Raw genomic sequence first — 23,672 nt, forward strand, 5'->3', positions numbered from 1 at the left:
CTTCGAACAGTGTGCAGAGAGTATTGCAAGCATATTCTTCCTCGCTAGCGGACGTTTGATAGCAGCACCTTAACTTGGTGATGCGTCGGCACGGTTACCGGAATCAGAGAGCACACAAAAGGAGCCCCAAAAGCTAATATACGTGAAATTACTGTGCGTTCTCTGCATAGCGATCACTAAAAAGTAGTCTCAGTATTTCTCGAATCTCGGTATAACATGTCATTCTTTCCCCATCATGTTTCAAAAATCCTGGGGTATGAAGTGATAATATGCTGTGATGCCTCCTGGAATTCCGTGGATATGCTGCAGCATGTGCTCCTAACACCCCTGACTCCCGCTGAAAGCATTGCCATTGAGAGCCATTTGAAAAGTAAAATGTTTTGGTACAGTAGTGCGATATCCAAACAGTATACACAGCTCCCAGCGCGCCTACTTTGCAAACTATTCATAACATAATGGCCTCTTTACATCCAAAATAAGCATTACAGAATGCTTCACCTTCCCATAAACCTCAAATGGTGCAACCCCATTCCTATGACTAATATCCTGTTGTCCATTTTATATACTATTTGCAATAAATGTAGTCCATTATTGTCCATTAGTGACCTGTAACTGCTGTCCTAATGTGTGTGTGTGTGTGTATGTCTGTGTTTGTGTATGAATGCCCTTGCAGGAACTGACATGACCCCCAACTACGTGGACAGCAGCTACTCCAACTGGACCGTCTCCCCATGGTGCACCTGTAAGGGAAGTGGAAACCAGGAGGAGGAGTGTATGAACTTCCTGCGGGATTTCACCGACAACACATGCCTGAGTGAGCCATCCTGACACACGGATACTCTACATGCATCTGAAATGTGTTTTGTAACTGATAGGGGTCCAACAGTCATGTAATATTGATAAGAGCACAAGCGTGTGATGCTGTGGTTACTCTTTCTGCCATGCTACACTGCAGCCCGTCCCTGGGAAATGAGGAGAGTTAGAATGAGCCGTGAACTTCGATCTAATGCAACTTTAATGGTTTTATGTCAGATTCTGTTTTTCAATGTCTTAGAGCTCTCCAATGAGATAAGTGTGGAGGTGGTGTTATTGATGAGTGGATGGTGCGTTGGTGGTGGTACTGTAGGACTGAATGGAGGTTGTAATTGTAATTATCTGTGGAAATCATATGAGGTACTTGCTTTAACGTTTCATATTGTGTGAATGTGCATAGAATGAATGAATGTGCAAGAAAATCAAGGGAGAAAGGAGGGAAGGAATAAATGAAGACATTCATGGATGGACGGATGGCTGGTTGGATGGATAGGACTTCTTGAAGCCCTAATGAAAATTTGTCTGCTACACAGTTTGATACAACTTATCCCCAGAAACCCACTTTGCCCACTGATTAAGTTGGAATTAAATGTTCTTAGTTTCTCAGAAAAGAGTAATTTCTTATCGCTTCTCATCCTTCCTTTGGGCAAGATCTGCCCAGACTTTAATACAAAAGAAACCATTTGCATGTCATTTTCGCATTCAATCTTAGAGAGTTAAAGGGCTTATCCCTTACGGGAGGAAACTGTCATGGAAAGGAACAGATCTAGTACAACTGAAATAATACAGGAACCTACAATACATATCATCTATACATCTAATGCATAACACGCTGGGTGCAACATGACAGAATAGTTACCCCAAACATCCTTGCGCTTTTTCACTTAGAAGTAAAATATAGGGAGCTCCTTGCTTGCTACGGCGGAGCGTGCAGTGTCATCAGTGCTACAAGACACCATTGCCTTTAACATGTTCCATTGTGTGGATAATGCTTTCAGACCATTTCAATAGATTGCTGGGGTACCGTTTTAGCTGAGTGTGCAGGATGAGGGATGAGGCCGGGAGCTGAGGAGGCGTCTTGAAAAATAACACAAAATGCAGCATCTCCTCTCTGCAGTCAAGGGGAACAGGAGATAAACTACCATAGATGGAGCGTTCTTACTCTTCAACACACCGGGGAGGAGAATACACACAAAAAACACTCTCTATACAAAGTATATGTATATATAGCATGCTAGACTAAACTACAGGCAAATTATATTGCAACCCCCCCATGACCGCCATCACCACCACCATGATTCCACCACTCTCTTTCCACTCTGTGCTCCTGCAGGAGAGACTGATAGGATACTCTTGACACATATTCATATTTTACACTGAACGACAAACCAAAACACACTGGGAATAAAAACAATTTATTAGGCAAATAATTTATTACCCACATTCTTTTTCTTACTTTCTCCTTACAAGTAACAGCAAAGGGATACTCAAACAGATGGAAAGTTTAAACTCTTAGTCAGATGTGCAGGGAGGATAAGCCGCCCCCCCCCCCCCCCTATTAGAAGGATAGCCCAAACATAGTCTGGACCCAGATTCCTCCCCTCTCTCTTTCTCCCTTTCTCTCGTTCTCTCCCCCTCTCTCTCCCCCTGTCTCTTGCTCCATCTGTCCCTGCAGGTAGGGCAACGCAGGCTATGCCCAGGGGTTAAAGGAAAACTTATCCAGAGTCATTAAAAAATGGAATTGCTGTTGGCAATGAGCTTAATCACTCAGTGGAACATTTGGGTGCAGTAAAACATCCTCTGTGGAGGCCCTCCAGCCGACTAGTTTGATTTATGACTTTATTCCCCCGTCTTACAGTGTCTGTAGGGGGATAGCTAGCTATAGCCGACCCTGACAAACAGATGCATAACATCACATGTCTCAGCAGTACTTCACTAACTCTTCACTGCTAACATTAACAGTTGTTCGGCTTCAGTGCTGAGCTTTGTTCTTTTATTTTTCAGCACTAACTCAAACCATGAGCGTGTAACAGAATGAGAAACATGAGGGGCGCTTTTGTATGTGTTGTGTGTGCAGGTGTGTGTGTGTGTGTGTGTGTTTGTGTGTGAATCTGTGTAGGTGGACATAGGGTGTGACAGGCAGATCTATGTGGGCGTGCTTGGGGAGTACTAAAGACTGTGTGTGTCCATCCAATTATGCATGTGTGTTCCACAACTATCCCATTTGTCCTTTGTGTGGAGGGGGAAAATGCCATTCCTCCTTTGTTTGGGAACGTTTTGAATTTGATCAGTCACATAAATCTATTCAAAGTCATCTCTGTACGCTGACCTTATAATGGAGGTGGTTGCCAAGCAATTACATGCCTTGCCTTCTCTCTGGCTGAACAAAGAGAAACAAGCCTCGTGTTTTAAACGGATGAGCAGTGAAAAGGTACTCAGCCCCTATTTTACCATATCTAGCAGAAAAGCTGACTGAACAGGGATTTATCACATTTTTGCAGAGACTCACACATGCACTTAGACACAAAATTACACACATACATACATCTGCAGGCAGATACACGAGCACATGCACAGACTGCTGTCCTCTGTTTGAGCTGATTTATTTGCTGCTTTTAAAAGATTCCATTTCCAAGTGTGCAACTGCTGGATACTTACTGGCAAACAAATTGGGGCTCATCAACTCGAGTGCAGACATTACGCCACTATTTGGTCAGCTTGTTGCAAATCGACCGAAAACGGTTGTTGCAACGTAAAAGGTTTTTGTAGCGAGTCAAGGACATGAATGTTTGAGTTTGACAAATGTGTCCATCGTGTCTCCACAGGACTCTGTGATAGAGGGATAATTACTAGCATCTAAATTAATAGCGAAACATGTTAGCAATTCTAAAAGCAAGGTACGCCTAAAAATATAAAAAATTAAAAAAAGGCTTTATTGGCATTTATAACAGTTTGAACTTTAGCGACCTCCCAGGTGACTGATTCCACAAACAAATCTCGGCCTGTTGTTTTTGATTAGCTCGGTGTTCACCTCTCAAGCTTACTGACGAAGCAAAAAGACTGGCTCTCCATGCTCTTTTTACTCCTTCCTCTCCTCCACCCCGCTCCACCCTCCCTCGTTCCCTCTGTTGCCAAAGATTGGGCAGGGGACCAAGAAGTTGACTTAGAGCTGTCTGTCTGCTAGCTGGCTTCTTGCTACGACGGCAGTCAAAAACAAATGACTTTATATCTCTGTCCCTGCAGGAAATGCCATTCAGGCCTTTGGTTATGGGGCAGACAACATGCAGAACAAAGATGAGTCTGTCCCAGGCCCCTCGGTGACAGCAAAGGCGGGGCTGGATGGGTCGACAAGCACCTCAGAACCTCCCTATATCCCCAATGACATCCAGCCAGGGGACGAGGCACAAGGCAAGGTACTGGATTTGTTTCAGTCGTTTCACTGTAAGAAGTACTGACCACTGCAAATGGTAAATTTCCATAAAGTTATATTTACTTGTTTACTGTTGAGTTGAAGGTGTTTATTATATCACATGTAGGTCACTGAAGAAATGAATTATTTGCTGCAGCCCAAATATATCCATACAGTTCCAATACAATTTCCAGCAACTTCTTTGCATAAATTAGTTAAAATGTACCTATTATAGGAAGAACCACAACACTCCTCCACTCAGCCTTCATGAAAGGCAGATTTTGTACAGTGGCAAAATCACAAGGCTCAAAACGCTACCCCATTCACATTCACATCGCATTCAATCTCTATGCTTGTTAAGGCAATTGGCACATCGGAACAGACTTTTTATGATAAGGCAGTTTATGCTACACCCAAGATGATGACATTTGGTTGAAATATTATATTGCTCTCTCTCACAATGAAATAGTGAAAGAAATTGGGGGGGTGGGAGGGGGGTTAATCTGGATTAGAGGTTCTAAAATACTGGCCCAGGGCCTGTTTTCTGCAGAATGCCGTCTACTCTGAAGGCTGCAGTCAACTCTGCTATAACTGGGTTCACTGTCTGGAGCAGAAAACCATCAGTCTTCCTGTGCAGCGAGATTGCACGTGTGTTTGTCTTTTAATAGAATTGTACTTCATTTTCTGTTCAAATAAAATGTGAAAATGACAGAACCATATTACCTACCGAAGACTGTCTCTCTCTCACTCTCTCTCTCCATGTCACTCCTCAACAGGTCAGAAATATATCACTCCAAAGAAAGGTTTTTTTTATCTACTGGCCATTGAGTTTGATTAGTTTTCACTATGAAATATTGTTCTGTTTCACAGTTATATTGTAAATGTGCCGTGCAGCCTTCTGGTATGAGACTAATGATGTTTTTCACCTTTGCAGGAGACCCAGTTACCAAGCTTGGCTGAATTAAACGTTGTAGTATAAAAGTGTACTTTAGAGAACCTTTTGCTGCTGCTGCTGCGGCTGTTGATGTTATTGTTAATGTCATTTTTTTAGTGACTGCTACAGACATATGAGAAATCCAACAGCGTGCAATGTTTATGAATGCACATTTCCATGCAGAATGAATGACTTCCATTAAGACATCTATTCTGAGTAATTCCAGGGGCTTTCACAGCCATTAAATGGTCACCCTGCACCCCAGTCATGCAGTATTGTCCTTTACACAGAGACCCTCATTGTGGAGAAGACAGCAAATTAAAACCTTAAAAATGTTGCGAAGGGGAGAATTAATGAACAAGCAGCACTGATAACAATAACAGTGTGTATGTTTGGGTGGGTGAGGTGTTGGAGGGAAAGAGGGAACGGTGGGGAGGGAATGGATGGTGGAATTGCTTTCTCCAAAGGTTCTGTGTGTATGTCAGTATTGATGCACCGCTCTGTGCCTGTCTCACTGCAGCGTGGTGTTTAATTTATTGTAAAAATGGTAATTAGGAAACAATAAGACGTGTGATTACTCAAGCAGGAAGTTTATAATTAGAGAGGGAGCTGGTGGGGACATTTTGGGCGGCCCTACGTTCTCAGGCAACTATGCCTGGCAATTAAAACTTGTCAAACTTCCATGGCAGATAAATTGGGGGAGTGTTGTTATGGTATGAGTCCTCTTGGCAGAAGACTGACTGTCCAAGGCTGTAAATCTCACGATGGCCAGTGAGGACCCCATACAAACACACACACACACACAAACACACACGTGGACACACACAATCTGGGGAACAGATAGTTGATGTATTAGGTTTGTGGACATACTTCGGTTGTGGTTTATGGATAGACAGATGGAAGAAGGTTTGGAGTGATGGAGTGATGGATGGATGGATGGAGTGATGGATGGATGGATGGATGGATGGATGGATGGATGGAGTGATGGATGGATGGATGGATGGATGGATGGAGGGATGGATGGATGGATGGAGGGATAGTTGGTTGGACGAGAGTTCCCCTGACACCGGAGGATAACCCGTAATCTGAAGCGTGGTTGGGCTAAGAAGAGTGACTAAAGGGGAATGTGCTGTCTGTTAAGCCTATTCATGCTTATCGCACTGCACTCCAATAGGGAACGGAGTAGTTTCAGTTAATTTACATGCATAATTATTCAAAATGTCACTGCCAGTGGTTGTGGGTTTTATCCCCTGCTCAGTCAGTAAACATGTGGGCTAAAGTTGTGTCCTTTGAGTATTGTAAGTCAGAGGGGGAGCCATTATAAGTCCCGCTTTGTTTATATATGGAGATCAAGAATTGTTTTCCCCACATGCCATTGTGTTTCTGCAGAGTTTGACTAAGGAAATTACAAACTCTCAATGATGTGTTTGCAATATTCCCAGGGTCGGTGTGGGTCTTACTGATAAAATGGGTTTGTGTATCTTATACTTCTTGCGATCCTGATTTGAATTTTAATGCCCTTTCTTAACTGATTCTTAAACAAAACAAAGTTAAATAACCTTCTTCATTTTCATGGGGTTTGGAGTTTCATGCATAATATAATCCAAAACCCACCATTGCAAGAGAAAACCAGCCCCCCCCCCTCCCCCATTGAGAAGCTAATGTTGCCTGTGTTCCCATGTAACACTGCCATGTGTTGATTTTCAGCTCAATTGAATGTAATTGATTGTGGACAAAAATTGCATAACCCAAGGTTACTCACTAACTAGCCTTGGGAAATGCAGCTCTACTGCACTGCAGGTTTGACAATACACTGATCGATACTGAAAGTACTTGTCTACTTGTCCAGTTACCTGCTCAATGCTAAGTGGGAAATTTTCTTATCATCAAGAGCTCAAATAAATACCTGTGTGTGTGTGTGTGTTTTCCATCCTATCTCTCCCTCTCTCTCTCTCTCTCTGCATGTGTTTGCGTGAGCGCGTGCGTGAGTGAGTGCGCGTTTGACATTGTCTGTATTCGGTCACGGTGTATGCATATGTATGCATGTGTTTGTGCTTGTAGCCGTGTGTGTGTGTGTGTGTGTGTGTGTGTGTGTGTGTGTGTGTGCGTGCATGTGTATCTTCACACAAGCCTGAGTGTATGTGTGGATATTGGCTGCAGCTAGAGATCTGGACTCATGTCAACAGGCTGCTGCCACACATCACTGCCCTTGCTAATTAATTGGCTTTTAGTCGCGGATGTGTTTGGTGCATTGTCAAGCTACCCATAGCTTTTTTGGCAACTGTCATTTAACCATTTCTCTGTAGAATGACGCTGTGAAAGTACAAGCCCAGGTACTATGATAACTGCAGTCATTTTGGATCCCCCCTCCCTCCTCTGACTCCATCTTGCCCTCCTTCTCACTCAGCCACCCCTCCTTTTTCCCTCCCCCCCCCCCCCCCCCCCCTCTCTCTCTCTCTCTCTCTCTCTCTCTCTCTCTGGAAAAAAAAAAATACCTGTCCTGTTAATATAATTCAACACCATTTTCTCATTTCATTATTTATATTCTAGTTTAGGTGTATTGCCTTGTTCAGTTGGAAGATGAGGTGCTGGTAGATAACATCTGACTAGATGTTTCTTCTGTGTACAGGGAAATGGACCAAAGTGCAATCTCTCCAAAGGTTACATTTGTGGAGATGAGGTAAGGGGCTGGTGGAGGGGGGGGGGGGGGGAATGTTTCATGTTCCTTATGATGTGCCTCTGTATTGCTGTGCTGGACTGAAAATGGTGCCTTCGCAAATTGAGTGAGACTACTTTTACTTGGAGGCAAATGGTTATGCTTTGTGTTACAAGAATCAGAGAAAATTGAAAAAGTATTCAAAATGCTAACAATTTTATGGAAAAGCACATAATACGGCTATTGTAGTGTGGATATAACAGTGCAACTCTCTAGGCCATGGACTTTAATATCTAGAATGATGTGTTCCCACTGCTCTCTGCCTTAATGTGAACAGCACAGTAAACTACATGGTTCCCTCTCACAGTTTGCACACTGTACAAAAAATGTTTGTTTTCTTTTGTACATAGAAATATTGTAATGTTTTAATGATTATTGTACAAAGTCAAACCACACACAAGTGGTGTTGCAACTGCGTTGTGTGGCCTCTATTTGCTGTATTTATGCCCCTTATGAAATATTGAAAGAAAACCACAGTCACGGCTGGCTTCAATAGTGTGTATCTGGCTTCATAGTATGTTTTTCTTGTAAATAAAGTCAGTAATGATAGCTTTAAAAACTGTTTAGAGACTTGCTGGCACAGCCTAAAAGAGTTTGAGTAAAAAGAAAGAAAAAAAAACTCCTCACAAGAAGCTTTTCTTTGTTGCCAACTTGTTTAAGAAGCAAAGAGCATACTAAGCAGCAGGGACTTGAAATATACTTCACATATCAAAACATTTGGGTGGATCAAACAGTTTATGTTCTTGCCAAAGTGGGTCTGCCATAGATACATGTAATCTCTCTCTCTCTCTGACTTCCTCTGACTCATGCTTTCTCTTTTTCTCTTTCGCTCTAACCCTGCGCTGTCTCTCCTCCCTCCCTCTCTTCCTCCCTCGTCAAATGCCAGAACAGGAAAGCGGCGCGCGCGTCTGAGTCATGTCTAACCTTTACACGTCTCTGTCTCCCCCCCTGTGTTGTCCCTCTATTTGCCCAGCCTGTCGTGGAGCCCAGCGGTGGTTACGACGGCCTGAGCAGACCCCAGGGCCAGCCGGAGGATCACTCCGCCTGTCTGTGTGCCAGCGTCTGGGCTCTGCTTCCCGGCCTGGCTCTGGCCCTGGTCCTGGCCCAGCATGCCTTATAGAAGCGCCAGGAGGAGAAAAAAGAGGTCATCCACCCACAAGCTGATCCCAAAAGCAGAAGGTGTTATTTCTGGGGCTGATATTAAGAAGGCTGAATCTCTGGGCGATTGTCATAAATGGCATTTTACGAACGAGGAAAAACACAAAAGGAGGAAGGAGGAGGGAAAAATACCATCGGAAAATTTTAAAACTGTGAATTTGTCGTTTATTTTGATGTGTTGTTAGGGCGTTTTGAGGACCGTGTGCGGTGGCGATGGAGCGAATGGCTTTATAAAGGACCCGAGAAGCCGAGAAGGCCAATATTGTGGGACTGATTCTCCCTCTGACTGAGACACAAACCTGGAGGACTCAAGATGATCATGTCAAAGACTTCTGCACTTTTCCCACGAAAGGGGAGGGGGGGGGGGGGGGATAACGTAATTAATAGAAGGCAGGATTGACAGAAAATAAATTGTTGTAGAGAAAAAGAATGAGCTAGGGGAATGGGGGGGTGAGAGAGAGAGAGAGAGATAAAGACATATATCTGCTATCAGTCACAGTTTTTCGTCTTGAATTGGTTCTCGACTTAATCTTCTCTTGGATGAACAGACCACAAATTTGGGGGCGGGGACGGGGGGATGATTACATTCTGTCTCTTCAACACTAGTGTAAACTCTAAAAATGTAAAGCCTACTCAGTGTTCTAAGTGTTGGTATAGTATCCGTGACCATAATCAATCTACCGTACAGCTCTTTCATTTGGGTGCTACAGTATATTTTTTCAGCAGAAGACAAAAAGAACTAAAGATGGCGATGTTAACACTTAACCTGGTTCTTTGGTCATTTGAGATGTTGTTGTTGATGATCGTGGGTGCGAGCCGTACGTCCACCTGCACATGTGTATATTTCTGTCTCTATGTATATAAACAAAACTGTTTTCTTTCATTCAACCTAATGTTATCTACAGTACCTTGAATGGACATTACTGTGCATTACGATGGCTCTGTATTGAGTATGGGGGGAAAAAAAAAGATTTGGTACTAATGGAAAGCCTTCATTATCTGCGTTTATATTTGTCTATAAAGGTTTGATCACAAAGAATGTATACAGGGATGAAATTAAACGAGCTCTAATTGCTTGGAAAGCCATAACCTGTGTGTGAGTATCATACTGTGTGTTCACTGAGTGTATGTAGACAATTATCACTACGTGCGCATGTATGTTTACGTACTGTAGAGAAGCAGCTTACAGGGATCAGTTTATATTAGCAGTGTGGGTTTCATTCTGCCCCCTCAGAGAGCTGAGGTTATGATGCATAGTGTAATTAACTGGAGGCTTTTCTGGAGCGCCTATACTCCCGACCCGACCTCCAGCATTTCCAGCCCTGCTGTTATAGAATATTCTAAAGGTCCCATATTATAGGATTTCAAATTTTCCTCTTTTTATGTACATACATGATCAAAGATGTTAAATGAAGACACTGTTAAAATTGTATTTTGTTTGAGTGGTTAAATTTAAAGTTATTGTATTTTCAAAAATGCATCCTTTTTTTACAGGCAGTTTCAGACGAACTCCAGTAAACGCATCACAATTGGATTTGGTTTTCACTGACTAACTTCATTAATCAATTAATAAAATCCTTCCAATCAGGCCAGTTTGCAGCAGTTGAATTGGAAAGCCTCCACTCAGGTTTACCTCATTTAAATTAGAGGAGCAGCTGTTGTCGGCCAATCAGGATCCAGTATTGTGGCTGTTCTTCACTGGTCTTCAACCAATTCAATATTTGAAAACAAAATCTTGAAAATTGAATAATATGGGACCTTTAACTCTGACAGCATGTTACTGTAATTATACAGTGTCCAAATATTTATCGTCTTTCTCTTCAAAAGCTAAACACACATTCTCATATGCTGAGAAAATGTCCTGACTGTCTAAATCTTTCATTTGCAAACCTGCCAATGAAGGATTTACTGTTCCTTGGAAAGTACGTTTGTGCATACTACGTTTTTTCCTTGAGATGGATGAATGTCGACTGTTACCGCACAATCAGTATTTCCACCAAAGTGTTTATGTCTTCAGGCGGCACATCAAGTGTGGTGCCGTGCCATATAAATGCATGCTACTGAAGCAACTGGCTTTATGTTACTGGCAGATTTGGGAGAAGGTTTACTGTCTGTCGCTTCAACAGATGTAAAATCTAAACTCTGCCCTACGTGTTATTGTTATAGTGACTATGATTGCGCTGTACGCACAGTGTGGCAAAGTCTCTCATTTGGAAGAGTGTGTAATGAAACGGTCATTTTCCAAAATGGCCAAGTCTACTGTTCTGGGGTTCTGAGATTATAAAATGTGAAACAACCCACTCAAATCTATCATTTTTCACAGTTACACAGGGAGCTCCAAACACATTTGAACAGTGACACAGTTTTTGATGTTTTGGCTCTGTGCTCTTATCGTTTTGGATGTCAAATGATACAGTGACTATAAGGTAAAAAAGTACAGACAGTTTCAATTTGGGGGCATTTCCACCAGTATCATAAAAAATGATCACACATTTGGTACATCATCCACCATTTCAGAGTGTCCAAAGTATTTGGAAAGATTAAGGTATATTGAATGCATTAGTAATTTGTGCATGTTGTCAGAAATAACTCCACAACCCAGACACATCCCATGTATCTCTCTCTAGTTTTCTGGCAATGCTACAGTTTCTTTGCATTATAATGTACCACTGTAAAAGTTCTGATGTGTTCATGATTGAAAGATATGGTTGCCTAAATCAGTCCGGGTAAAAAGGCTGTCTGAGGTGGCAAACTGAGCAAACCAAGGAGTGTTAAAGGGAAGATCCACTCTATAAACAGCTATTGGCAATGTACCTTGCATTTTGTTGTGGTGGTGTATTTTTCTTATTCCTGCAGGCTGGCCAAACGAAGACTATATGATGTCATGTTGAGATATTTCCAGCGCAGCTACAATGGAGTTTGATAGCAGAAAATGTTTCAGCTATCTAAAACATCAATGGTAAACATCAGGTTTTGCTGTCAGTCCCACAGAATCAAAGGGCGAAGGCTTCTTTGTAGACTCACCAGTTTGCACCAATGGGTAACAATTATACAGATAGAAATCCGTCGTAGAAAAGCCAGAGATGCAAATTTCTCCATCAGCAATAGCCTCAAGACGGATCGCTGCGTGGCCGCAATCATAGAGACACACACCAATTGTCATGAAGCAGTTGGCTTGCTAGCAATATTGATATGCCCACACGCCCACCTGTGAGGGAAAGCAACAAGTTTACGCCCTTCTCTGGGGTTGTCGACACCAATTACAACAATAACTCCTGAAATACACTGAGCATCACAAATTGATGATACCTAACACTGTATATGTGATCTGAGGGTGGATTTTTCCTTTAAGATTGATATGGCATGAATAGATAGCATGAATACCTTATTCGTTGTTCCTCTGCACAATTTTTCATATTGAATCATATTCATGCATATATTGGAGATCAGTACCAGTAGCAAGATGTTTTTGGCCAGTTTGACACCTTGGGTCCTTGTTTACTTGCAGTCACTTAGACCACCATGTATTCTACACTGTACCTGAATAATTTAGAGCTCAGTAGAGTCTAGAGCATTATTATAGGGAGAAGTTGAAATGCAAAGAGACTGCAGCATTGGTAGCTGGATATGAGACAAGAATCTGGTGATGTTTCTGGGTTGTGTACTTTGAGAAGTCACTGACTGGCATTTCCTGTTCAACACTTTTGACAGTCTACAATATTTTTGGCATTCACTCTATTAAGACTTGTGTGCTGAACCAAAACGGAGCACTCCTACAGTCCCCATCCCTCCGCCAAGTGTCATAAATGTAAATGACACCAACCATTCATTTGTCTGCTACTAGTGTGTTCTGCTACATCAACACAACATGAGAATGAACCTCTGCCCTGCTGTTTATATTTTACAGTCTGCTCAATCAGAGCATTTACAGCTGAAAGCACTCTGGGCTTACAGCTCCTGTTTACCCAGCTGTCACCAGAACAATGTTGTCTACTTTCCCCACAATTAATCAAACTTTGATTTGGTCAGTTTGTTGCTGACTTTTCAGAAAACATCATGACGCACTGTGAATGATTACATAGCCAGCCGCGGGCCTCCTATAAAGGCGATCAAAACTGGCAGATAAATTAAGAGTTTTGACATGTAGAAAATGCAAATAAACTGCTCAAAATTCAAAACTCCCCTTCCTCGTCTTCGTCCTGCCGGAGTGGGTCTGAGTTTGGGGTGAAAAAGGAGGCGGATCAGCAGTTCTTATATGGTTTAAGAGAATGTATGCAGGGGGATCCACACAACAGAGAGCACAGCTTAGGAATGTACCAAGGATATTATGGCAGATATGACCAGTGTAGGAGTGCTGCGGCGGGACGGCTTTGAAAAGAGGCAGAATAAGTGGTTCTACAGGGAAAAAAGTGAACTGTGGCAGCTGGGTTTAGATGTTAGATGCAGAGAGCAGTCAAAGCCAAGATGATATGGTTATCTGTCTGCATGAGCATAATTTAAGCCATTGAGATGGAGATGGGTAGGAAATTGTGTCGTGTGTGTGTGTGTGTGTGTGTGTGTACATGTGTGTCTGGATGGAACAAAGTACTCAGCTCCACAACTTCCAACCATGGACCAGTTGCAGGCTTGCGGACAGTGCTTTTGTCCCGGTGTCCTTGCACGTCTGTGTTTAATAGCATGTGTGTGTTCACGCCCGCCTCTGTGTGTGCGTGAATGCATGTGTGCACAACACTGTGCATGCGGATACGGTCGTAAAGGAGTGAGAAATCTTGAAACAGGAAATTTGCTGGGAGAGCATTTCTTTTTTTCAAAAGGAATCCTTGTGGAGTCCAGTTTGTTTCTTCTCTTTATAGAGGAGTAGAAGAGGGGAGAGCGGAGGAGGCGGGTAGTGGAGGGGTTTTGGGGGCACGGGAATAAGAAAGCGGCAGGTAGCTGTACATTTCACACTTGATTAATGAGTCAGTGGGATGATGTCTCTTATCAACACTCTGCACATGGCGGAGAGAGAAGAAAGGTTTACTGGGGCTAGGAATGCTCCAATCACGGCCGGCTCCCATTGCCATCCCATCATTCCATTCTGCGCTCACCCACCTGTTTTTGTGGGGTTTTCTTCTTCTCTTCTTCCAGAGCAGTTTACGGTTGATGCAATTGGCCCCTCACCCCGCGTCAGCGAAAGGGCCGGCGAGGTTAGTCTGAGAAATACGTGCTACATCTGTTACTTTAGACTCCACCGTGTGCATCACCGTCTTTGTTTAGAGATTACCACACGAACTGATGTAAACGGTTGTAATGAGCTGTTAATATGGCTTACGCTATCATGCAGGAGAAAACTAGGCTGCTCGCTGACAGACGGAAAAAGATACCATTGCACACACCCAATTAGCATTTACGCAGACACAAATTCCCCCCAGTATAATAATAGGTGATAGACACAAATTTGCTTTACAATATATATCACTTTCATGGTTGACAGGACTGGATGTTCATCATGTGAAATGAACCCCTGTTCATCAAGTTTAATACGCAGGCTGGATGTGTTGATTCTTGATAAATATGTATGGCATGCACTAATGGCTCTAAAGCGCTGCGATGTGAGCTCAGAATGCTTGTTCTTTCATCGCTTGGGCAGCGAAATCCCAGACACAGCATGCATTCTTAGCACTGTAATACACATTGAATGAAATAACACAAATCGTGAGAAAAAAGGGAAAAAGAAAGCTCAACTGACAAATAAAGGCAAAGTACTGGAGTGCTTACATTGTTGTGTGTAGGAGTTTCTCTGCAATATATTCTTGTGAAATTAGTTTTAGGCTTTTATTCTAATGCTAGCAAAAAAGTTTAGATGTTGCTGTCACAAACAGTAGCTCCAGTTACCTTCTTTCATCTGCTTTCATCTGTTCCACAAAAGGAGTTATTTTTTTCCTGGCATGTGAGAAATCCTATATATAGATTGATTAGATAAATACTGTCATAAAATCATAAATACATATTTTTTCCCAATAGAAAACAGCCTAGAGTTGCTAATGGACCTTGTTATAATTTTATTTAAAGCTACGCCAGGCAATTTAACACATTGGCGGCTCCAGATGGCAGCGAGAGGTAACTGTTTGAAAAATTTGAACTTCAATACACTGAAATTGTGACGTGACATCAGTAAACTGCACACTGCTCGCTGATGTTTACCAACACAGTCGGTCTGTGATGCTTTATACCAAAGGGACAAGAGAGGCTAACGATCTGACGTTGGTGAGTAAAGCTTTCTCTGGACAAAGAAATTCGCATTTTTGCATTTATTTGATACATCACTGTAGAGAGAGACAGGAACCATGGAAGAGAGAGAGGGCTATGACGTGGCAGAGGTCCCAGGCCCTCACAGTGACATGATATGGACCTTAGCCACTTGAAGCACCAGGATACCCTCGTTTGTATTTTGCGCTGAAGTTTCGATTTGCCACTTCATGTGGGTGGAGAAGTGACCATACCTGACACCAGAATTTCAGTTCAATCTAAGGTCTTAATCAGCGGGGATGGGACGTTCTTCTCAGCCTCACTTTGTGATTCAGACTGACAAGAAGGGTGTGTTTAAAACATAAAAATCTTGCCAAGAGGAGGGTTAAAAATTATAGAAATTTCAGCATGCGCTATCTTTCAATTTATTCTGCATACTCACATTAACTGGAACCAGGGTTGACCAAAGTGGGTCCCATAGGCCCCATGTGGCCATCCGAAAATAAATTTGGTTCGCCAATGGATTTCCTATGTGATGAGATCAATTTGAACAATATTAACCCTAGACTGCATGGGTGATCCTGACCCCCTGGAACAGTCCAGCGATCATGATAATCAAAATTGACCCAGTAACATGATGGGTGTATGTTGTTTTACAAAGGCAAATGATAATGCTGAAATAATTATTTTGAGCACTTGGGACCCTTCAAGAATTTTTGTTATTTAATATGAATTTCACTGATAACATATAACAAAAATATGGCCATGACAAAAATCTGCACATTTATTACAATCAAAGTGTTTAGATTTTACATGCATGTTACATGCCACAGATGAAAACGTGTTGAATTGAGCAGTTGTCGACAGTAAAGTTGACCCCTCACCACCACCCCATCCCATACTTTCCCCTACACCCTCCATACTCCCCCACACCCCCTCCCACACTCCCCATTTGATTAGTGCAAAGCATTGAATTCCATAATACATAGAATTTCATATGAATTTCCATATGATGGGTCAAACTTGGGGTAGTGATACAACAAGTCTTTTTGCTTCAAAAATACAGAAATAAAAATGACAATTATAGTTTGGCAAAAACAACATATTTAACAAATTCCTGGAATATTACATGATGAAAAACAAATATTTAGGAGATATAGCACAAAAACATGCAGCAGGTCATTTTGAATCAATAACATAACATCTGTGGGGTGACTTTTTTAGGTTACTTTTTACATTATATAATAACAAGCCTCAAATGATTAAATGTTAAGTGGACACATTGCTGTTCGTATTACATTTCAGCTGACCATGCCACTACATTTTTTGCCCGAGTGTAATGAATGGTTTCTAGTTAAAGGCCGTCCATGATATAAAGACACGATGAAATGTGTTAAACTAGCTCTCGACTCAGCAGCATCTGGATTGTGAGGGTCAGCTCCGAGCCCAGCCAACAGAGCAGTGCTTGTAAAACACTCGGGCGTCTATGAGGCAAGTCAAGTGAATTCCTCAGGTAATATGGTTCCACTGGTTTAACATCAGATTGCTTTGAGAGAATAGTCAGAATTCTTGAAATACATTGGTCTGAAATTGAAATGTGTTTGATATGTCTGGAAAAGTAAAATGGTCTACTAAATTGTAAGAGAGCTTCAAACTTTTGTATTATTGCATTCAATCACAGAGAACAGTTTTACAGCCACTACACACACACACACACACACACATTTTTTGGAGGGCGGAAAGGCTTCTAAAACAACTCTTAGACAATATGACAGTAAAACTATCCACTGAAACAGAAACTTTTAGGTGGGGATGACAGCTCCACTAGACACAGTCGCCCCTCCTGTCTATTCAATGTTCGATGGAGTTGGTTTATGCTACACAAGCCCTGTGTTGCGTTAAGTTCAGCTGAGCTCAAGTATCACAGGCTGACCTTCGAGCCGGTGTTATATGAACACTGTGTATTGTTAGTGAGCTCTATAGCGTTCAGCAACAACCGCCGCAACATGGCTCAGAGGTTTGTGTGTAGTGTATTGGTCAATGTGAACAGGAGATACCAGTTTTATAGGTGAGGAACGGCAAAACAAGATATTGGAAAAGAGCCAATGAGGACTGTATTCCCTATTGTCCCTGACACACTGCTCTGTATATTGCACACATAGTGAATACGGAGAGCACATGCATATTGATTAAAAATGAACAAAGAAACTTTCTTTTTGCTTTGATGATTTTCCTCTTCCTTTAATTCATCGTTAAACTGTCTCTGCCGCTGCTACATAAGTCAGGAATGCTGTTACTTAGAACGCGCTGTTAGACTTGAGTGAAAATTAGTTTCAGTGAAGAGGGGAGAGAGAGAGAGAGAGAGAGAGAGAGAGAGAGAGAGAGAGAGACTGTAATTGGAAATCAAAACGCAGACAGCTTTTTTTTTTTTTTTTTTTTTTTTTTTTTTTAGGCAAACATCTTCGTTGTCTAGAGAGGAGAGTGGACAGCACTATTGAACCAGACCACTTGAGATGTAATTCCTTGCTCCAATGAAGAAGGACTGGACATTTCTATTGTCAAGAGAAAGGGGGGAAGGTGAAAGAGAGAGAGAGAGAGGGAGAGAGAGCGAGGGAGAATGAGTGAGAGCCAGCAGCAAGAACAAAGAGGGATGGAGAGAATGCAAGAAGGAGGGAGAAGAGGATTCAAGCTAGTGGAGCCGCGAAACAATCCGATATAGATTCTGCCATGGCACACGACTTTGACTGCGTCATCTTCACCCCTCTGCCTCTCACATGTGGGGTGGTTATTGATGGAGCCGTCATATCCAGGCTGAACATCTGTAATGAAATTCTACTCTTCTTATTGGATTTGGCGATGGGATCTCTGTCTCCCTCACAGCTGTAGTCTGGCCTTTATTGCACAGCCACAGCCTGTGGAAGGCACATATACACACAATACACAGCGCTGGATTGAGGCGAGGCTGTGCTGTGGGATTATATTGCGCTCACTACTGTAGCTGTTGTTTACTCTCTCTGGATTGGTCTGTCAGCAGTGCATTTTTACTATATTTTAATACCATTTTTTTTCATTCTCAGAAGAATGTTGGCAATTGAATCTGGAGCTAAATTTTGTTTGTGCTTTCTGAAAATGCATTATTCTTGCAAAGGTACAGGGCAGAATGCAGACATTATGGACGTAGACCCCCAAAGAAAAAGGCAACAGTGGAAGCAGGAACTTGTTCTGCAAGTGGCATTGCTGGATGGGAGGAGAGCAGGAAGACAGCCTATAAAGAATGGAATAGAATAGAATAGAATAGAATAGGGGGTGAATTGCAAAGCAAAAAAATGAGTAACAGAAGCAGGGACAGTGTCAGGTAGCATCAGAGATAAGAATTCAATATTTCCCTAATGAAGTCAAACAAAAGCGTAAATGTCGACCTGCTTAAGAAGCTCATTTCATGAGACTTGCATTGCGGATACAGTGGAGTCTGGCTGCAGGTCCATGAAGAACCATCAGGGCCACGAGACAAGCTTTCATCTGAGTTACCAAAGGGGGGGGGGGGGGGGGGAGGCAAGAGAGAGGGACAGCACAAACAGACCGAGGAGACAGAGTATAAAATTCACATGACAGGTCTGGTTATCTTGAATGCAAATGCCGGCTGTGTGTTTGCTGGAGTGACACATTGGTTCTTTTATTGATAAATTGAGGAGCGCTATGCTATAATGCTACCAATATACTTTGCAGGGACCCGGGTAAAGGGCCCACTCTAAAGGCATAGATGATGACAGACTGTTTAGACTGACTCTCATTACTCTTGCGCCTCCCGGCCCAGCGGGTTTACATGTTTATGACGTACACATAGTGAAAGATTCATTACGCCTGCTGCCTGCGGTGATTTGAAATGGTATGGGTGGATTTTTGGATTACAGGAGCTCTCAAAAATAGGGCTCGCTTTTCCACTTCTGGAATGTTTGAATTTGAAGCAGGTGACCCATCAAGACCCCTCCTACAGATAAAACAAAACAAATATACCGACAGTTCTGTCAGTTTAAGTCTGGTTATCCTCGCCGCTCTGTCAGGGTTTTGATGATATGATTAGGCTACAGTATCTCCAAGCTGAAGTGGGAGGAAGGAATTGATAATGGCAGCAATCCCAATGCAATTCCAATCATTACATTTTCTACATTCCACTGGTGATAGACATTCATCATACGCCAACGCTCTCAACAGCATAGACACTACATCTAGTCATGCAACTTTAATCATCTAAAACATCAGACTACATTCATACAGGATGCCGCAAGGTGTGAAAATTCATTATACACATACAATCCATTCAATTCATACCGTCTCTTGAAGAGGCCAACAAAGCAGCTTTTTTTTTTGCATTCTCTCTGTGGACTCCACATGCTATACATAACCTTCTGCGAGAGTCTTCCAGACTCATAATCATATTTACATGGACAGTGCATATTCCAGTAGGACCGCTGCAGAAGGCCTAATCACTGGGGAGGGCTTTTGAAGGCCAACCTCAATACAACACCACTGATACAAAAGCAAAGAGAGGCATAGCAGGCAGTCCAGCAGTGACTATCTGTTGAGATGCATTCAGAAAAGCTGATTTTCATTAAAAATTCAAAGATTCAGTTCATGCTGCATATCTTAAAGAGATTCACAATTCATTACATTTCTTCTCCCTTTTCTTGCTCTCTGATGAGCGAATGTTTCCCCTCGCCGAATGCGCTGCAGGGCTGTGCCATGACTTGCTACCCCTCGACCAATTAGAAAATTACTCCAGATATGAAATACTGTACACTGGTGCTTCATCAATTACCGTAAAACAGGGTATTTCGCTGCTCCAGCAAAACTGCCGCAACTGTAGCGGTGGTCTTATTTATTTCCTGCTGTTAACAGTCATATCATAACCAACTGCAAATAATATTAATGAATTACGAGAAATATAATATCAAAGAGTGTGACACAACCAAAAACAGAAGCAAAACTTATAGGTCTGGGCTTCTTGTTGCAGTAAGGTATGACGTGGCCGTCATCGGAAATCACTCATAATGAAGAGTGCTGAGGCACTGCAGGCACTATTGAGATGACGTATCAAGATATCGATAAATATTGGTAAAAGCTCATTATCGTAATGAAAATTGCATTAATCAATATCAGCAGGTGATATATTGGGAACTCTAAATTGTGGCTTATCGTCTCAGCATTGCAGTACAACAGCCTTGATTGAGAAAGCATTAATTTACTAAGACAGAAAGAGAGAGAGAGAGAGAGAGAGAAGAGAGAGAGAGAGAGAGAGAGAGAGAGAGAGAGAGAGAGAGACAGAGAGAGAGGACAGAGATTTAGTGCACAGAAAATCTGAGTAAAGGTGAGTATCGGACAGAGCTCACTGCAATGGTAGAAAGCAACTCTGGGAATCTCAGTATGATATCTCTAGTGTGTGACTGTCTGCGCGCGCGCGTGTGTGTGTGTGTGTGTGTGCGCGCGTGCGTGGGGTGTGTTGCAGCTTGTATTTTTAGGTCTTCGCCCTGGGCCCTTGTACTACCCTGAGTCTGTGTACTTTACGTAGACATTGAGGCATAGAGAGAGAGAGAGGGGAACTGAGAGACAGAGGGAGGAAGAGATGAGAGAGAGAGAGAGAGAGAGAGAGAGAGAGAGAGAGAGAGAGAGAGGACCTGGGGGTGGGGGGTACAGGGGAATGGGGGTGGGGTGAATAGGTATGAGAGATGGGATGAAACCCCGCCCCACCTCCTGTACCCCCTCTGCCCCCCTCCCCGGTCTTCAGAGGTGAGCTCCAGGTTTGTATTCTGAATGAGTTTATTGGCTGGAGAACTGCGCTCCACTACCAACAAACCCCAACCCCAGAGGAACCCACAGGGCCTCCAGCATCTGTGGACAGACGTGCCGAACAAACCCAATGTCAGGTCAAAACACCTCCTCTTACAACCGCACATCAGGCCGCGCTGGGTGAGAGAGAGAGAGAGAGAGAGAGAGAGAGAGAGAGAGAGAGAGAGAGAGAGAGCAGGGAGTGAAGGTGGACGAAGAGATGCAGACAGTGAGAAATAATGAGAGAAATGGGGAAACAGAGGAAAAATGAAGGAGGGAGGGTGACGTCTCATAGATAGTGAGGAAAAGAGGGGGGTAGGGGATGAATGTATGTGTGAGGTGTATGAGTGTGTAGTGGAGTAGTGGAACGAGGGAGCGAATGAGAGATAGATATGGAGAGGGGTGTAGAGACCAAGAGAGAAAAAAAAAAAAAACGACACAAAAAAGTGGGAAATCACAAACCTGGCTGAAGATTTTTTTTTTTACCAAGTCAGTTTTCTGTGCTCTCTTTCTCCCACTACAGCAGTTTCTTGGTGAATACTGATACAGCACATACATACACCCAGTCCTGCACTTTATAGCTACAACTAACAATAAGGTCCTGAGGATGAAGCTAAATAATTCATCCTTAGTCAAACCGCTCTATAACTGCGGTTCCATTCCTGATTTAGCATCACACTAATTCTAAACATCCGTTCATTTTAAAAGCAGGCGTGGCTTGGAAACTCAGGAGTCGATTCCTGGACTTTCTTGACGACTCACAGAGAAACACTTAGCACTCAATGACGAATTGCAAGGAATCCCTGTCATAAAGATTTAAAGTTAATGACTGGGCATTGTTCAACTGAAAATAGCACAGCTGGGAGGCTAAATTCATAATGAGGTGGATATAATGCGCCATGTAGCCCACAAATCTACATTTATTTATCATAAATGAATACTGATATCTGTCAAGCTCTATCTCCTCTTTCATGTCGACTTGAAGACAGCTCCTTTTACAAAGACATCACTGGAGACCCAGGAGATGGAGAGAACAGGTAGAAAGATGGATGGATGGACAGAAAGAGGAGGGTGAACCATTCATGGAAAAAAAGGAGGGAATGAATTGACAAGGTCAAGTACGCAATGCTGCGAGAAAAGACGGCTGGTTGCAGATGCTCGCAGCTAATGCAGGAAGACAATAACGGACAAACATAAAGCTGCTGGGAGGAATTTGTTCTCCTTGAATTGGCTCCTGCAACTGCTTCCTGTCGGCAGAAGTGTTGTTGTTGTTGTCTTCTCCTCTGATTTGATATCAGATTTTTTTTTTTGGTCTTTACAGGCAGTGGCATTGAGACTCCTTCTCTTTATCATCTAATAATTTTCACAAGTCCTCTTCGGCAAAAATACAAACAGGCCACATCATCCAAGGACATGGCATTCAAAAACCTTTCATGTTCCTTTTTTGCCTTCTGATCTAAATGACTCATTTAAGTGACTAAATAGCCTTTAGAAATGTGGGTACATTTGAATATATTAGAATGAGAATAAAAGCACAGCAGTAGTCTATAGCTAGGGTATATAAGGACAAAATACTGCAGACTGTAAATGTTATGACGCAAGGTCTTGCCAAGGAAATTAAAATCAAAGAAGAGAAATGACAACTCCCTGAGTGCATTTCAAGCGCAATTAAGGTATAGAATAGAAATCCCCGATCAAAGTTTCTGAATTATTGCTTCTTGTGGCCACATTTACTTTTAGAATGTAGTACAATTGAATGTAGGTCTATTGAAAGTGCTGCAACTGGGACATTCAATCCACTGACAGTGGAATAATGATGTATCTCCAGGGAGGGTTTGGGGGATGGATTGAAACTGTGAGGAGGTAAAGAGGGGGGGAAAATCCCAACATCCCAAACTACAGTATTCAAGTGACAGTGACAGGTTTAGCGTGACAGAGCCCAAAAATCATTATGATATTTATTCTCACTCACTGTCTCTTCTCATTTTTCACTTCCCCAGCGCCCACATCTGCAAGTTACAATAGCAACTGAAGTACAGCTGAAGTCCGCTCTGAAGTTTAGCTCTATTTTCATTTTGTAAAATTGTAGATCCATGTTTCCGTGCAGTGTGTCTGTTCTAGGGGTTGCAGCTCTATGGTTCCCTGCCCTGTCCCCCTGCAGCACTCAGGTCTAATGAGTTGAAACGAAAGGGAGACCAACTGCTGACGTTAGTGCCTGAACATTAGCTTGGACCAGGCCCCATGCAGATCCACTTATCTGTAAATCACCTGCATTCTGCCCAACGTATGGCCAATTATACTGAGCTAAACCAGTACAGCAGAAGCAAAGCAGAGCACAGGATTGTCATTTGCTTATTCCAAACCTTGAAAGAACTTCTGTTATTTTATTTAACCTTTATCAACTTATATGGACATAACCTCATTAGGATATAATGTCTTTTTCAAGATCTGATCTTGGTCTCTGCTTGCCCACCAGGTTCAGTCGCCACTGAAAGTAGTGAAGGGGACTGGTGTGTGTGTGTGTGTGTGTGTGTGTGTGTATGGCGCTGCTCTGAGCCCTTAATAATGTCCTATTGGTCTGATAGCAGATG

General features: G+C 42.6%; 2 protein-coding genes across 2 annotated transcripts in view; one reads left to right on the forward strand and one right to left on the reverse strand.

Annotated features, from left to right (window-relative positions):
• The window catches only part of LOC139933403 (GDNF family receptor alpha-2-like), a 41,140-nt gene extending 30,921 nt beyond the window's left edge, over positions 1-10,219 (forward strand). Inside the window, exons 6-9 of the mRNA XM_071927469.2 lie at positions 674-814; positions 4,057-4,226; positions 7,786-7,836; positions 8,846-10,219. Coding sequence (XP_071783570.2) covers positions 674-814; positions 4,057-4,226; positions 7,786-7,836; positions 8,846-8,992 — 509 coding nt within the window. The 3' untranslated portion in view covers positions 8,993-10,219. The remainder of the gene's footprint in view (positions 1-673; positions 815-4,056; positions 4,227-7,785; positions 7,837-8,845) is intronic.
• The window catches only part of gig2p (grass carp reovirus (GCRV)-induced gene 2p), a 359,050-nt gene that overhangs the window by 25,465 nt on the left and 309,913 nt on the right, over positions 1-23,672 (reverse strand). The window lies entirely within an intron of this gene.

The sequence above is a fragment of the Centroberyx gerrardi genome, chromosome 8 (assembly GCF_048128805.1).
Source record: "Centroberyx gerrardi isolate f3 chromosome 8, fCenGer3.hap1.cur.20231027, whole genome shotgun sequence".
Lineage (NCBI taxonomy): Eukaryota > Metazoa > Chordata > Actinopteri > Beryciformes > Berycidae > Centroberyx > Centroberyx gerrardi.